The sequence below is a fragment of the Sorex araneus genome, chromosome 3 (genome assembly GCF_027595985.1).
Source record: "Sorex araneus isolate mSorAra2 chromosome 3, mSorAra2.pri, whole genome shotgun sequence".
Taxonomy (NCBI): domain Eukaryota; kingdom Metazoa; phylum Chordata; class Mammalia; order Eulipotyphla; family Soricidae; genus Sorex; species Sorex araneus.
The window spans coordinates 133724674-133742396 of NC_073304.1; the positions used below are offsets into that span (position 1 = coordinate 133724674).

At 42.5% G+C, this 17723-nt stretch overlaps 1 protein-coding gene across 3 annotated transcripts in view; it reads left to right on the forward strand.

Annotated features, from left to right (window-relative positions):
* The first annotated feature begins 1888 nt into the window (after positions 1 to 1888).
* ISM1 (isthmin 1) overlaps positions 1889 to 17723 on the forward strand; it is an 86110-nt gene continuing 70275 nt past the window's right edge. For 2 of the 3 annotated variants that reach the window (XM_055131502.1, XM_055131504.1), the window contains exon 1: positions 1890 to 2141. In XM_055131502.1, the coding sequence (XP_054987477.1) occupies positions 2004 to 2141 (138 nt within the window). In that variant the 5' untranslated portion in view covers positions 1890 to 2003. Of the gene's footprint in view, positions 2142 to 17723 lie in introns of all 3 variants that reach the window. The other variant, XM_055131503.1, reaches the window with a different exon arrangement.

Here is a 17723-nt window from a genome sequence, read left to right on the forward strand (position 1 = left end):
AGGACTGGATAGAATTTTAAAGATGCTCATGAAGTGTTCCGAGCTGCAACTAGCCCTTGCTTCTGACACAAAAAAATGCTCAACCGGCTCTACCTTGACCACTGTTATTCAATTATTCACGCTCTGCAAAATGCCTGGTGACTTGAGGAACTTTCGGAATGATGCAAGTGTTTCTGATACGCCAGGGCTGAGATGCCTTGCATCGAGATGTGAACTTTGAAAAGGAGCTGATTTCAGAATCTTCTGTTGGTGGGAAAGGAGGGCAGAAATGGGGCGGGAAGGGGGGTTTCCGACGGATTTATTTCTTTTTCAGTCACCAAGGGAGTATCTGAAGGATCGATCTCGATCTCGGGAGCCTTGGGGTCTGGGATGCAGAGAGCTTGGAAATTTGTGGAGTGGGAGCCTGCGCTCCTCTAGATGTCTACTAGGGAAGGCTCCGCAGAAGCGGAGGAAAGGGCTGGGCGGGTTCAGGGGAGGAGGGAAGGAGGGCAGCGGCGGGAGGCGGGGAAAGAGCAGTATAAAAGGTCCCCACCACTGCGCCTCCACCACTGCAAGCCCCTCGGGGGAAGACTGGAGTTGCAAGGACCTGAGGAAGAGGAAAACGCTTGGTGCCACCCCGCTGATCTAAGCCTACCATCGGAATCTAGCTCGCTTGGACTCCGAGCCCTGTGCTCACACCCCCTTAGCTGTTCCACTAGCCAGCAGCCCCCCGCAAAGCATGAGAGGCGTGCTGGAGCCCGGGACTGCAGCGCGGTGGTCATGAGGCGGTGGCCCTGGAGCGCCGGACGCGCAACCTCAACCCCGAGGTCCCCTCCGGGCGCCGCGCCCCCGGGATGAGCCCCCAGACCCGTGGTCGCGCCAGTTGAGATTTCCGTCCACGTCCTGCGCTCCCCAGCAGCCAGCCCCGGGCCCGCCGCTTCCCACCGCGACACCTGCGCCTGCGGACGGCACGGACGCCCCGCGAACCCCGAGAACCCCACTCGCCCGACGATGCCAACTAGAGGCTAGAGGGGCGCTGCGCGAGCACGATCCGCGGGGTGCGGGGGACCCCGGCAAGTGTCAGAGCCCATCGGGAGTGACGCTTCGCGGTCTCCCGCATGCACACTCACATCTGCTCCAGGCAGGGGCGCACAGTCGCGGGCTCCCGGCTGGCCCGACGCCCCCTTCGTTCTTCATCACCCCAATTCCAACTCCACTGGGTCAATAAAAGTTTCTAAACTCGCCCCGGCACCCCCTGCCACCCCCCGCCTCGGGGCGCCCCCCGGCAGCGGCGGGGCGCGCTTCGCACCTCCCGGACGACGGACGCGGACTCCCGAGGGGCGCCCGGGTCGCGTCCCGAGGCTGACAGCCCCCCGGATCGGCGGCGGGGCTGCGCGGGGAGGAGGGGAGGTGGCTCGGCGGGTGAGTGGCTCCGGGCGGCAAGGGCGGGGGAGCCGAGCGTGGAGGTAACTCCGGGCCGCCACTGAAGCCCTCCTCCTCCCTCTCCTCCTCCTCCTCCTCCTTCTCCTCCTCCTCCTCCTCCTCCCCGCGCTCCTCTGGCGGCCGCTCTCGCTCCAGCTGCGGCGCCGCGGCCACATCTGGGGCGCCCATGTGCGCTCGGGGGCTCGGCTGCGCCCGCCCCGCCGCCGTCCCCGCCGCCCCCCGCCCGCAGGGTGGTCCCCGGCCCGGCTCGGGGGCCCAGCCGCCCCCCGTCCCCGCCGCCGCCGTCGCCGGGGCGCGCCGGGGTGCGCTCCGCCGCCGGCTTGGACGTCCCGGGCCCCGCCGTGGCTCCGCCGTGGTGCGGCAGCGGCGGCGGCGGCGGCGGCGGCGGCGGCGGCTCCTGCTCCCCCGGCCCGGCGCGTGCGGCCGCGCACAGCGCCTGCCCCGCGGGCCCGGGGAGCGGGGCCCCGGCGGGGGCCGAGGCGGGAGCCGCGCCGCCGGGCTCGCGGGCTCCGACTCCTCCTCCCCCGCCGCCGCCGCCGCCGCCCGCCGCGCCGGGTCCTAAAGCCGCGCGCCTCAAGAGGATGGTGCGCCTGGCCGCCGAGCTGCTGCTGCTGCTGGGGCTGCTGCTGCTCACGCTGCACATCACCGTGCTGCGCGGCTCGGGAGCCGCCGACGGGCCCGGCGCGGCCGCCGCCAACGCCAGCCAGACGCCGCTGCAGGTGAGTGCGCAGGGGCCCCGGGGGCCCGGGGCCGAGCCTCGGGCACGTGGAGGGCTAGTCCCCGCCCCGCGACTGTGGGGGCTGCAGTTTGCAGGGTGACTGTAGTGGGAGGCTGGAGGGCGGGTTGCGGCTTCGAGATCTGCCGGACGCGAGCTCCTCCAGGTCTGACACCAGCCGCGCGCGCGCGCGTGCGTGCGTGCGTGTGTGTGTGTGTGTGTCGGAGCTCCTTCAGGTCTGTGTGTAGTGTCTGTCAATAGCCGTGTGTGTGTGTGGGGGGGGAGCTCCTCCAGGTCTCTGTGTATGTGTGGGACAAGAGCTCCTCCAGGTCTGTCACCAGACGTGTGTGTGTGTGTGTGTGTGTGTGTGTGGATCTGTCACCAGCGTGTGTGTGTCTCTGTGTGTGTGTCTGTGTGAGTGTGCGCGCGCGCCTTGAGGTGCCGCCCGTCTTTGGTTGGGGCCAGGAGGAGGCTAAGAGGACTTGAAACTGGAGAATAGCGGTAAACTGGAGTTTAGTCGGAAAAGAACTCTCTTAACTCTGCCTCTGCAGAAAACTGCCCAAGATCGGGAAAGAACAGCTGGAGGGGGGTCACAATCTCCCGCTTTCCAATCGGTGAACCCCCCCCCAGCGTCTCTTCAAAGGGAGGTGTCGGAGTCCAGGCACCTGTTCCCCTTTGGTGTGGGGCTACCTAGGCTCAGAAACTCACAGCACTCTTCTTCCTAGCGGCGTTCTCTATCTGTCGCCTTAAGAAATGCGATTCCGTGGACCTATTTCAGGTCTTAGGCAGGGAAGGGTGTAGCGGGTGTCACACACTTGGTGAGTTCTGGTTTGGGGAAGGGAGGTCTGTTCAGGTAAGGATTTCCTGCCTCTGTTCAGGAAAGCTTTTTTCCTTTCCTTGGTGTCTAGGGATTTGACAACTGTCAACCTGGAGCTTGGGTTGAATTCAGCAGGAGGTTTTCAGGAAGTAGCAGAATTATCTCCCTTCTAATAATCTCCTGCTCGAAGCAGTGCCTGTGTTGCATTGGGGAGAAAAGCGTGATTCATTGTGCCCCAATCTTGACAGTCTTTGCCCCCGCTTAATCATATTTCTAAGTCTTTATATAATAACTGGGCGAGGGGGGCGATGACTTTACTGTTAATGAAACCAATTCACTTAAACTTTTCCGTCGTGGTTACTTTGGCTGTTGTTTCAAGCATTTCACAGTATTTAACTGATTTAATGAATATACTATAGTGAACCTTCTTCTTTTACAGATGCAAAAAAAAAAAAAGTGATGTTCAACTGGGTTACGAACCTCAGTCTTGCTAGGGGCCATACATTTCAAAATCTTGATTAATTACACCAAATCTTCTTTCTGCCAGGGTATCTCTGGTCACAGACACCAGACCAGGCATGGAAAAGTACACTCGGAGGCAAACACTCTCTTGGGACATTTCAGTCATAGCCTACCTCGGTGTGGGCTTCTCATCTGCCATGCCATGGGCAGCAGATATAGTGAGTCTGACCCAGAATTCCTGTGGGCCAACTGAACATACTACTCTTCTACATACTGATACAACAGCCGGCCTGACATTGTAGGATTGATTCCTAATATCTTCAAAGTTCTGGAAGTCATGTTTTTTTTTTACATGATGTTCTCTTTCCTCATGGACTCATGAAAGACCATAAAAAAATGATGTTCTATGGAAAAGTAAATTTGGCAGATTTCTTTATGAGGTGTTTGCTGTCATTAGAATAACCTGGGGTTGGTCTTTTCTGCCTGAACAGTAAGGTAATGAGAGAAGCAGCTGGTACAAGTGGCAACAGCAAAAGAGGGAAGATTAAATTCTCAAAAGAGCCTTTGGCCGAAGAACTGCCCCAAGAGGGTAGAAGAAATAAAGGGTTTAGAAAGACTAAAGCTACTATGAATATCTTGGGTCTTGGGTCACAAATAGTTGCTAATCCACAAGCTTCGATTTATCTTATAATATTTGTTCTTCCCACTTCCTGTTCTTCTTTAAGGAGAATGATGAGTTAAACAGATTATTTCATAATTTTACTTTTAAAAAATAATTTGTTATTATAAAAGTTTTATATTCTTCCTGACTAAAGTTATTTCTTTGGCCTTCTGGCTTTACAGAAACATTATGATTCAAATGAAAAGAGTATGTCTTGCCAAGTACCGAGGTCTGCAAAAGACATTTAATTTGGTTTCTCTTAATTTTCAGACCCCAGAATGTGAATTTACCAGTAGCAGGTGTATTAAAAACAGAAGTGTAATACTGTATCCTTTCTATTTCCTGGACATTTATAAGCCCTCTTTAACTCCATTGGAAGTTATTGGCTGTGATATATTAAGTTGCTAAAATCATTCAGTGAATCCAGAAAGGTTACTTTTTATATCAAATTATTACATAAATGACTCTTCATGTTACATTTTTTGTTATTATCTCAGCTTAAAATGTTCAAAAATATGAGGTTAAAATTTGAAAAATTTTATTTCCCTTAGGTTTATTTCAACTTAGGTTTTCTAAGTTGATGAGAACTTAAAGGAGATACACCCTTATATACACTATTGTGATTTTGACATATTAAAGGCACCAAATAAAATAGCATGAATGACAACAATATTATAATAAAGATTTGTCAAATGCCTTTTCTGTTTCTGTAGTTCTGTAGCAGGCATTGTTGTTAACTCTTTATATACAAATTTAATTTCCATTTTATGCATATATAAATTTTTCAAATCTCCACAAAATCCCATTAATTAGATATTATTATTATAATTGCTTTAATTGAAGAACTGAAACTGGAAGCTGCTTGTATAAATTAAAGTGCTTACTTTATAGTATAAAAATCTTCAAAGACATATATTTTAAGTTCTTGGTAAAGGCATTGTGCTCACTACAAAATACAGAGATTGAACAATTCATATTTATAAGTCATAATGGTCTTAGGTCAAATAAGAATGTATGTATTTGCAGGCATGCATTCTTACAGACCTACACACATGAGCATGACCTAAATGACATTTTGGCAGTTTCAGCATACACAGAGATAGGTTTCATTGATTTTGTGTCTGTGGGCATGCTATTATGAGATCATTGTCACTGTCACTGTCACCCTGTTGCTCATCGATTTGCTCTAGTGGGCACCAGTAACGTCTCCATTTTTAGACTTGTTACTGTTTTTGGCATATTGGATACGCCACAGGTAGTTTGCCAGGCTCTGCCGTGCAGGTGAGATACTCTCAGTAGCTTGCCGGGCTCTCTGAGAGGGGCCGAGGAATCGAACCCAGGTCGGCTGCATGCAAGGCAAATGCCCTACCGCTGCGGAGAGACCCGAGAGACAATACAGTGACTAAGGAGTTTGCTTTGCACATAGCCAACCCAGGTTTGATCCCTGATACGCATATGGTCCCCTGAGCACCACCAGAAGTGATTCCTGGATACAGAACTTGGAGTAACTCCTGAGCATTGCTGGGTATGGCCCAAAAATAAATGAAGAATCACTGTATCACTGTCATCCCATTGCTCATAAATTTGCTTGAGTGGCCACCAGTAGTAACATCTCTAATACACTCAGCCCTGAGATTTTAGCAGCCTCTCCTTGCTTGTCTTTCCCAATGATTGGAGGCTCTTTCGGGGTCAGGAGAATAAGACCTAACGTTACTGTTTTTGGCATATAGAATACGCCACGGGTAGCTTGCCAGGCTCTGCCTTGCGGGCGGGATACTATAATATAATATAATATAATATAATATAATATAACATAATATATCATAATATAAAATATAATATAATATAAAATTTAATCTTCAAGTATAAAATTTGTTATCTGGCTCATGAAAATAGTTACATCAGTTTTTGCACTATTTCAATATTTTTTAAGTTGTACAGTTGTGTACAACTGCCACATAAAAATACCTAGAATCATCAACTGTTTTTTACTTTTGAATGAAATATCAGTAAAATGTTTTTCTTATGTGAAGCAAATACTCAGATTCTTTCTTATGACTTTTAACAATAACAAATGTATTTATAATTATTATTTTATATATTTAAGTGAAAGCAATTGGAATACACCATTCCCAAATATATAGTCCATAGACAATATTTTTTATTTTATTATTAATCTTTTATTTGAAATTCAAATGAATGCCTTTCTACTAAATTTCAATTTAATTTAAAACCATAAATTTCTGGGGCTGGAGTGATAGTACAGCAGGCAAGGCATTTGCCTTGCACGTGGCCAACCCCAGGTTTGATTCCCAGCATCCCATATGGTTCCCCAAGCACCGCCAGGAGTAATTCCTGAGTGCAGAGCCAGAAGTCAGCCCTGAGCATTGCTGGGTGTGACCCAAAAAGCTAAAAAAAAAAAGCACATAAATTTCTACAGATCAATAACAGAGCTAAAACTTATTATGGTAGTGAGAATGAGGCAAGCTTTCTAAAATTCCAAACTGATTGCTTTTATAATAACATTAAATCAAACCAAACTCTGAAATGAAATTAGATGTCTTTGTTCTGTCTTCTAATAGCCATCTCTATGAGTTCTTTTCAGCTTTTATCCCCTTATTTGCCCTCAGTAAAACAGCTTAGTTTCTTGTACTTACTGCTTCAAGCAACAAATTTGTTCATTAACAAAACAATTTTGTTCATTAGCAAGAGGTGTTAATCTTTATATTGTCAATAAATATTTTTTTAATTGTCAGTCTTTATACTAAGGTATATGACCCAATAGGATAATTAGCAAGTATACGCTTTTCATAGATGAGGAAACTGAGGTCTGAAAAGACTGGAGTAACTTACCTAAGACCATATTGCTGTGGTGTGGCAAAGCCAAGACCACAGTTGGTCTTGGAACCCAATTTCTTGTTCCTTTCCAGATTTTCTTCTGTTTGACACAAGTCAGTAGTTTTGATTCAGCAAGTTTCCAATTTGTGATTTGTCTGTCCCTTTGGGGTTTTGGTAACTGTTTTAGTTAGCTATTGCTACATACCTAAGCACTCTAAAGCATAGTGGCTTAAAACAACCACTTGGTCATTTGCTCTTAAATTTATGTGTCAGAAACTCACTGTAGTTCATCTGGGTGGTTCTTACACTGATTTTCCACAAGATTACCTTCTCTATTGATTTGCATAGACTAGAAGTTACCTAGGCCCTTTTTACATAATCTTTCACCATGAATGAGCATATTATGGCGGTCCACAACCTATACTCTAAGGATAGCAGAAGGAGAGTATAGCAAAGGGTAAGGCCTCTTGGTCAACTTGCATAGTCTAAACAAATCATTGAGTCAACTCAGATCCCAGGACACAGGAAATAGACTCCTCTTAACAGGAAGGCCCACCAAAGGAACATTGCCAAAAGCCACGTGGACAGGGATGGCAGGGGCTATCATGACTCTATCTTTGCAAAATTGCTACCATGTTGACCTGCTTTCTTCACTTTGTGCTTTGGAAATGTTTGGACCAATCTGCTCTGCTCTTGTCTTTCAACATGATTTCTGCTGCTTTTGGCCATGCAGAAACTTTCCATTTTAAGTGTAATCAACTTTGAATCTCTTCCCTTCCGACTTTTGGTTTCCTTTACTCAAGTAAAGTAAATCTTTATTTTGTTCTAAGAATTTTATTGTTTATTTTCTGTGTTGAACTACAATCTTTGTTTAAGTTATTTGTGGGTTTAAGGTTTTCAGATAAAATGTAACTTTGGTTTTGTTCAAGTGAATAGCCATTTGACCTATCATATTTATTTAGTTTTCCTTTCTACATTTACTGATGCAAAATGCCACTTTCATCACTTGCTAAAATTGTCATTTCTACCACACTATTTTGTCTAATATAGCTTCATAGTATTTTTAGTAGGGCAAAAGTCCTCTTATTAAAATAATTCAATTTAGAAATTCATTGAAAATGTGATTTTTCAAACAGAGGAATTATTAAGAATATTATCATTTTTAATTCTCCCATCTAAGATACTTATTTCTGAAGTAATATTTAAGTTATATTTTGTATTTTCCTTCACCCTTTTTCACATTTCTGTTTTACAAGCTATGTCCTAGGTTTCATTGCCATTGTAAATGGAATTTTATTTTTGATTATATCATCCAAATTGATAAGTCCTCAAATCAAGGAAAGCAATACCTCAGAATACTTGCTTACAGTTCTATTTTGTTTATCTGAGACTTGGCAGTATCCACTTTAATTATGATGTTATAGTTTTATGGCCGAGTTGAAAACTTTTTTATGTTTTCACAGTGGCACCTTAAATAATAAGAATTAACCATTTCTTTTTAAAATGTTATTTACTTATTTTTTAAAAATTTATTTATTTTTAATTAGTGAATCACCGTGAGGGTACAGTTACAGATTTATACACTTTTGTGCTTATGCTTCCCTCATACAATGTTCGGGAACCCATCCCTTCACCAGTGCCCATTCTCCACCACCAGTAAACCCAGCATCCCTCCCACCCTCCCCGATCCCATCTCCCCCTACCCCACCCTGCCACTGTGGCAGGGCATTCCCTTCTGTTCTCTCTCTCTAATTAGCTGTTGTGGTTTGCAATAAAGGTGTTGAGTGGCCACTGTGCTCAGTCTCTAGCCCTCATTCAGCCCGCAACACCCTTCCCCCACATGGCCTTCGACTACATTATAGTTGGTGATCCCTTCTCTGAGTTGCCCGTTCCCCAGAATGTGAGGCCAGCCTCCAAACCATGGAGTCAACCTCTTGGTACTTATTTCGTTATTTATTTATTTTTATTGATTCACCGTGACATACAGTTACAAAGCTCTCATGTTTGAGTTTCAGTGATACAATGATACAATGATAAATGATTCCTTTACCAGTGCACATCTTCCATCATCAGTGTCCCCGTATGCCTCCCCCTGCAACCAACTCCTCCCCCTCCCTCTATGGCAGACAATTTCCCTCTTATCTCTCTCTACTTTGGGGCATTATGGTTTGCAATACAGATACTGAGAGGCCATCATCTTTGGTCCTGTGTCTGCTTTCAGCACACATCTCTCATCCTGAGCGATCCCTTTTCTGATTTATGTAACTCTCTTGTTCATAACCAATTACTAATTTTTTATGAAATATACCAATGAATACAATTTATTTGTATTTATCGTGATGAGTTATATATTTAAAAATATTTTTCCATGTTTTACAAGTGGATCAACATGGAAAGTATCATGTTGAGTGAAATGAGTCAGAAAGAAAGAGACAGACATAGAAAGATTGCACTCATATGTGGAATATAATGTAACTGAGAAGTACAAGTTGGCAACGATGCAACTTCTGGCAGATATCTCTCTGGACTTAGTTACTAAAATACTAAATTACAGAAACCCAAAACTGAGAGGCCGCTAAGTGTGGTCACTCGACCTCATACTTCTTCATCCTCAGCAATGGAAAACAAATTATCTAATGCTTCCTTTTCAGCAGGTCTGACCTTAGGGGAGAGACTCTCCAAACAATAATAGTGAGTTTTGTTGAAATATTGTATGCAATCAAAGTGAAAGTAAAGTGAAATTTATTAGTTACACAGGCGGGGGGGGGGCTTAAGGTGGCAGGGCTAGGGGCGTGGGGGGGTTTGGGGTGTGAGGGGGCGGGTGGAGCTATACTGGGATTCTTGGTGGTGGAATATGAGCACTGGTGAAGGGATGGGTATTCAAGCATTGTATAACTGAGATTTAAACCTGAAAACTTTGTAACTTTGTAACTTTCCACAATAAAAAATTAAAAAATATATATATATATTTCCATGTTTTTATACTCTTAGTTTTCCAATTTTTTGTCCTTACATTTTATCTATGTAGCTAACAGAAATAGAAGTTACTTCTGATGTAAAATATTCTTATCTTGGGGTTGGAGAGGTAGTACAGCAGGGATGGCACTTGCCTTGCACATGGCTGACTGGGTTCTATATTTGGCTCCCCATACGGTCCCTAACCCCATCAAGAGTGATCACTGAGCACAGATCCAAGACTAGTCCCAAAGCACCACCAGATGTGACCCAACCTCTATCTTACCCTTCTACCAAATACTACTTTAACTAACCTGTTTCAACTTACATTTTTCTCTCCATGCTGGGAATCAATCAATAATTATAACAATCCCTCAAAGATGTCTGACATGCCTTTTTTTACATAGCTTTCAAATTTTAATCACATTATTTGAATATTTAACCCTAGATATTTTTCTTCTTTTTTCTATCATTCCAATCATAGAAGTAATTTCTTAGACTTCACACTATATGCCACTTGGTTGTTTCTTGGTTCTCATATTTTCATCTTTTATTCTGCCAAAATACACGCTCAAAATGTTCTTTTAGAAAGGTGATATCAGAGGGTAAACTCTCTGAGATAGTATGATTTTAATATAACTTTGTCTCGTATTCATATACTAATTTGACAGTTGATTATGTTCTACCTTGTTTCCTCTCAATTTGAAAATATAATCTGATTTTATTATACTATCTCATGTTTCAGTAAAAAGACTCATGCTATTTTTGTATGACTTTTGGACAGAGGCTTCTATTCATAATATTCTTTGTTCATAATATTCTGAGAATTCATCAGGCTGTGTTCAAGACATAGTTCTATGTTCTGCCTTAGTTGACTTCAAACAAACTTGAAGCCTCAAGTTTATCTTCCACGTGAGAAAATTTCTTTAGATATTTCTTTGATTCCAATATCCCTACCCTCTGGAAATCCAATTAGAGTATGAACCAGGAATGAAGTTTTAAAGTCGATCTTCCTTCCATATTTTAGGATTTGTCTCATGTTTTTATCTTTTTCTGTTTTTCTTACATGTATTTTGCCTTAGCTCAGCATTTTCTAAGTGTGGAACAGTTAGAATCAGTCCTGGATGCTACCTTATCCGATGTTCTGATTTTTGTGCCTTGGAGTCACACCCTGTGGTGCTTAGGGCCTGCTCCTTATTCTGTGCTCAGGGATCTCTCCTAGTGAAAATCTGGGGATATATACAGCACCTTGGATAGAATTGGAGTCAGCTGCATGCAAGGAAAGCTCCTGACCCCTGTACTATATCTCTGACCCCCTTCTCTACTCTTGTCTCATTTAATGTTTTTTTCTCAGTCACAGCTGGAGGGCTCTGTGCTCATGGACCATTCCTGGAGGTGGTCAAGGGACCAGATCGGGTGCCAGGAATTGAACTAGGGTCAGCTGCATGCAAGGCAAATGCCCTACCTGCTGTGATGTCTCTGCACTTTCTTCTCTACTCTTCCATCAGCTTTCTGTTCAGTTTCCTTTTCTTCCTCCCCTTTCTTCTCTTTGCCTTTGTAAAGTTTTAAAATTAGTAATTCAATATAATTAATGGCTATGAAAACTTCAGTTACCCTTTTTGTAATTTCATACCCATATAATTACACTAAAATTAGCTCCATCATCACCAACATGTACTTTCCTAGGCAACACACTACTCCCCGTTGCAAACAATGTCAGTCTCCTCAGAATCCTATAGATTAGTTTTACCTACTTAACATCTTTCTATAGAAGAAATCATGTCATATGTATTTTGGTAAGTGGCTGCTACTTCTATTCAACATGATTTTGAGATTCGTGTTGTGTGTCTGTTATTAAAAGGTTTCTCTTTTTTGAAGTCATTGTCTGATGTGCCATATATTATAATTTATTTATCCATTGTTTCTTCACTGATGGCATTTGGGTAGCTTCCAATACTCTGAGTATTATTAATAAGCCCATGTTAATATTCCTCTGTGAACCTTTTTGTGCACGTTTTCATTTCTAGTGAGAAATTACCCAGTAGTAAAATTGATGAGCCTCATTTTTTTAAATAATAGCGTGGGAATTCTAGGAAAACACTTTGTAAATTTTTTTATTTATTTATTTTAAATTTTTTATTTTATAAAGTAGTTCACAATATTTGATTCCATCCTGAACTCCAGTCCCTGCCCCAAAGCAGAACCGAAATAATATATTTTGTATTGTTAGTTATGAAAAAAACCACTGAAATTGCTACAAAAAAGTATCCTTAGAGGAAAGAGTGTGAATATTGTTGTATTTCACCCAGGGGCCATTAAGCCTTTCTATAAGAGATCACTAACATGTTGTTAAAGGTTGAGCCTTGTGTGCTTTTATATATATACATATACATGTATATGTATATATATATAAGCAGTGATATATATATATATATACAGTGCTATATATATATAGCACTGTAGCACTGTCATCTCATTGTTCATCGATTTGCTTGAACGGGCACCAGTAACGTCTCCATTGTGAGACTTGTTGGTACTGTTTTTTTGCATATCAAATATCGAATTCGCCACAGGTAGCTTTCCAGGCTCTGCCGTGCAGGCAGGATACTCTTGGTAGTTTGCCGGGCTCTCAGAGTCCTAGAGGGACGGAGGAATCGAACCCAGGTCAGCCGCATGCAAGGCAAATGCCCTACCCGCTGTGCTAAAAAATATATATTTTTCTCTAAGATTGACTGCCTCCTACTTTGAACCCCATCAAATATGGTGCAGTACTCTTGGAGTATGGGTAGGGTATGTAGTGTGAAGTGTCCAGAAATTGGTTCACTCATGGGTGAGGCTCGGCCCAAGCATGTGGAGAGCGGCCATGAGTGTGTCAGTGGTTGAGTTCTGGAGGTTTTCGGCTGCCGGGGTTGGGTCACTTGGAGCAGGGAGGGCTCTCACCCACACCCCACCAGGTTGCCTCAGAAAACACTTTTTAAGAAATTTTTGTTACATTTACTCAACTAAGCTTTATTTGTTTACTTTTTGTTCACATCTATCAGAAATCATTCCTTCTGTCAGTGATTCCCTGTCATCTTTCCATTCTATTGTGATTTGTTTTAATATTTTCTTCAACATTTCCTTGGCATTTGGAGAGGTGGGGGAAAGTGAGAATAATCAACCTATCACGTAGAACTAACTAGGTAACATTCTATTTCTTCTTTGTTTGGGGTCCATATCCGGCCGTGCTGGGAAGCTCCTCCTGGCTCTGTTGCTTGAAGGCCACTCAGCAGTGCTTGAGGGGACCATGTGCTGCTGGGAATCAAATCCACGAACCTACATGCAAAGCATGCACTCTCAGCCTATTATGGCACTAAAGTTTATTTAATTTTATTTTCCTTTTAAAAATCATAAGAATTTTTATTACATGTTAAATTCTTTCATTCATTCTCTTCCAGCCATGTTCTAAAAGGCACTGATTGATTCTTGAAATGGAAACTCAGATATTACAAGAACTACCTATTGACTAAAGAAGAATCTAGTTTGTTTTTCATAGCTTCTAATGTAAAGAAAGACTCTCACAGCTATCTTTTCTATGGCATACAAGGTGTTTTGTTTTTAGAAGCCTTCAATATCAGAGTGCTTTTACTCCGATGTTCTTTTAAATTTTTTCTACTACATCTTCATAACACTTTCCCTTTGTTCTTCCCAGACTATTGGGCAGGTGGCTGGCCTCTTTCCATAAAACATCTCATAAAAAACTTGAATATTCTTATTTAATAGTTTCTCTGTCTATCCTATATTCAATCATCTCTAGTCTTTTAGCTGGTCTTATTTCATAATGTTCTAATGATTTCACTGGTTCTGTTATTTCTCATCTTATGAGAACATCTTCTGTAGTCTCTGGCTCAAGATTATGTATGCTTCATCAAGAAAAGGATGACGGTAAAGACCCTCTTTCAGTGAAAGCTGAATAAAGATTTCAGTGAAAACTTTCCCCAGAAAATAAAAGATCGTTGAGGATATGCGATAGAGTGTCTGTTTAATACATAGGATTATATGAAACAAATTTAAAGGAACAGAGAGTATGTCACTGGAAGAAATAAAAAGCTTTTGTTTTCTTCTCAATTTCTTCTTTTGCAAATTAACTCATAAGATCATTCAAATCTTATCTGTTCCCTTCCCTTGGGAACTTCAGAAGAAGACCTGAGTGAACAGAAAATACAGCAGGATTTCTTTCCGTAGCCAATCAATCAACCCAAGATTTGATGGTGCTCAATCCTAATAAAGCCACGTGCTAGTATCCATGGCTTCTATTGGAGCCAAGCATTTACTGCCCATCATTCTCACTTTGTTATTCTATACCTTGCCTGCCTTCTCTCTCTTCCCCTACCAGAGCTGCCTGAACTCATATCCCTAAAATACTACTCCCTCTTTGTCTCAGATGTTGCCTCTGGGAAACCCTACCCAAAGCAACCTTAGTCCTGGAGCTGGCGACCTCTTCTCTTGAAAGTGAAGATATAGGAAGGCCCAAGAGCTTCCTAGAGGTGCCACTGCTTCCTGCTATCTTTGACACAACTGAAGTCTGCTAGTCTCTGAGAGGGATACTCCTGTGGACAGCAGTAGAATCAGGCTATTCTACTGTCTAGAGAGATAATTGGGTATTTTCTTCTGTGAGTCTGATCCCATGTTTTTTGTTTGTTTGTTTTTGAAGGGGGAGGTTGAGTGCAACAGGAAGTCCGGAAAGGTGTAGGGTTGTCCAAAATGACTGAAAAAGATGGGGGCCAAATTGATTTGATAACTAGAGCTTAGTATCAGTGCCTGAGCAATGACAGACCAGCCGTGTGTCACTAGAAAGTTGTTTTTGTAAATTGAATAGAAGTGAAAATAGAAAGTTAACTACCCCTTCTTCCTGTTGGCCTGACCCAGGCACATTTTAGTAAACTGAGTCATCTTGCATCTAGTGCTGTCTGAAAATGACACTAAGAAAGCAACAGTCTCCCCACCTTCTCCCTTCTCTCTAGAAGAGATATTGTTGCAGGGTTCATGTCATAGAATGTTCTGTCTTAAAATTTGGGGCCCTTAGTTGCCAGACTTGCATTTTCAGGCATGCTAATCCTCAGATGTTCCATAACAGTGACCTGGAAAATGGCAGGTAGACCGGAAATGGAATAGGCTGCTTCCTGCTGGCCACCACATCTCTATTTTCAAAAATAACAAAGAGTAAAGTATAAAGGATGCAGAAATGCTGAAAATGGTGCCATATGATACTCAATTTTTGACCTCAGTGTCCAATTAGCATACTTATTCCAATTCCAATGAACAATTTTTAACACTGCCTGAAATTCTAGTCACCTTTTGGAAATAATATGATTGAAAATGTGGGGGAAAGTGGAGTCTATATTTTTAAAATAGATTTTATTGAAGTATTATTGACAACAAATTGTACATATTTTAAGTGAACAGTCTGAAGTTTCAAACCTTTGAAGCCATCACTAACATCAAAATGGTGAGAAAAAAAAATACGGCCATCTCTAGTGTTTTTTACATCTCCTTGTTCCTATGCAATGTCTGACGAGAAATTAAGAAAACCAGAAATAGGTTTTATCTCTCCTGCCTGGGGACTCAATTACACTGTGACTTAAAATTCCAGTTTTGGTTATAAGCCTAAATGAGTTGTAAGCCAGGATTATGGAGGGGAAATTTCAAATTCCAGGAAATAAAAAGACTAAAAATATTTTTAAGTGGAGCTCTCAGTAGGTGTTTCTAATCCTTTGCCCAGGAAATGAGCTGACCTCCATGGCCATATGGGACGTTAGGAGAATGCAGATTACTAGAAACTCACACAGTTCTCAATGGGCTGCAAAGACTTTTCCCTTGTGCATAAGGTAGCTCATCACTGCCCTGGTATTCATTGGTTGCAGCAGTTGTCCAGAAATACTGGTGAGACACTTGGAGTACTTTATCAAGTCTTGGTACCCAGATTTTGGTCTGTGGAATAGCAGCAATGGCAGCAGAATCTCCTTGGAGCTTATTAGAAGATGAACATTATATATAAATATATACATATATTATATAGTTTTAGAGCTCTGGACTAGATGTATACTTTCTTATAAGAGTTAAGCCTCAGAAAGCACTGAGAATTTAATATTTAGCTATTTTTGCTATTACTTAGGTCTTATTTTGCTATTGCTCAATGTTTCTACATCACAATTTACCCCCAGATTTCAAAACCCGTAAAAATGTCATGTATTTTCATGCATCTGGGTCTAGGGATTATTACTTCTGGGCAGGCCTGGTGCCAAGCTCTAGCTGACTATGCTTTTAGTTCCATATGTCTCCCTATCTCCTGCAACCAGCAGACTATCTGTCATGCCTTTCTTCCATGCATATGGAAAAATGCAGGTAGGCAAAGGCAAACCCAAAGAGAAAAGCACACTGCAACTTTTACTTGGATTAAAGGCTTTTAATGTCCCATCAACCAAAAGAAATCACAGGGTAGAATGAGCAAAGTTAGGGGTCTAGATTTGTTATAACTCCAGTTTTGCTTTTAACTAATATGTAAAAACTTTTTCCTGAGGAAAAGTCTTACAATTCTCTATACTTCCATGCCCTGTTTAGTAAAATGAGGTAATAATAGCTAGATCATGTGAAGGTTATGGTATAAGGCCCATACTTGGTATACAAGCATGGTTTGGGTGATGGGTATTACAGAGAAGTACCACCGTGGGCAGGTCATATAAACTCTGTTCTTCATTTTTCTTGTTTATGAATAGTCATCTTAGTGGAACAATTTTAATTTTTGAGCTTCGTCTTCAAAACTGATGATGAAGATATAAAAGTGAACAATTGACCTTTGTTTTGTGACAGGCTCTGCTGTCAGGACTTTATATGATTTATTCCTTAAAATCTCATAATAGACCAGTGGGGTCATCTCCGATTTGCTACTGAAGAAACTTTGGCAGAACAATATCAAGAAATCAAGGCTGAACTTCTGATTTTTCTGAGTACTTCATGTAAAAGGAACTGCTTCAGGCCACGCTACATCTTTGTGACTGATACATTTTTGCCTCATGCATATCAAGAATGCTTATCAAGTGATTATTATTGGCATCTTCTCCCATGTTGGAAATGGCAAGGAAAGAGCAGAAATGAGTTCATAGAAGTGAGTGAAAGTAGCTGGCTTACTGGTTAAATTGAGCTGCTTCCCTTCACACTCATTATACAAAGTCATCTCAGGAAGCAGATGATCATGATGAACTTACCCAGTATTCTACAACCAACCACTTAGCACTGTGTCATGGAGCTGCTCATTCTACCTCTGGGCTGGGGTTGGGCTCCAGAGAAGGGTGAGGCCCAAATGAACCTGCCACTGCAAAATTAAGAGCTGGAAAAGGCTCTGGATTACTTTGCTGGCACAAGATTCCACCCACCAAAGGTTGTTTCTGAGTCAAGATACACACGTCCATCTCTTTCCATCTTCTTTTCTGAATGGTTTCCCTTGTGCAGTTTTACTGCTTGCAAAATTGTGTGCTGCATGGTAGGAATGGAACTGTGCCCGCAAATATGTTATTCATCACTCATAGAGCTTTAACAATTTAAGTCTGTAACCACTTTCCCTGATGAAGGGGCACCCTTTCTACCTTCCTCTCCCAGACATAACAAGAGAAACAGGACACGCCTGGGGACAGGAGTTCCACCAGCTCTATGAGTTGTATATTCTGCCTTTTAATTACAGTTGCTGGCCAGAAGAATTTCTTCATCGTGACTAATCAGATTTTCCTTTTCCTTAGTCTGTCACTAAAGCCATTTCCTCAAGGCCTTCTGAGGAACAAGTCAAGAGTTTTTAAATGTTTGCCATAATCGAGAGGAGA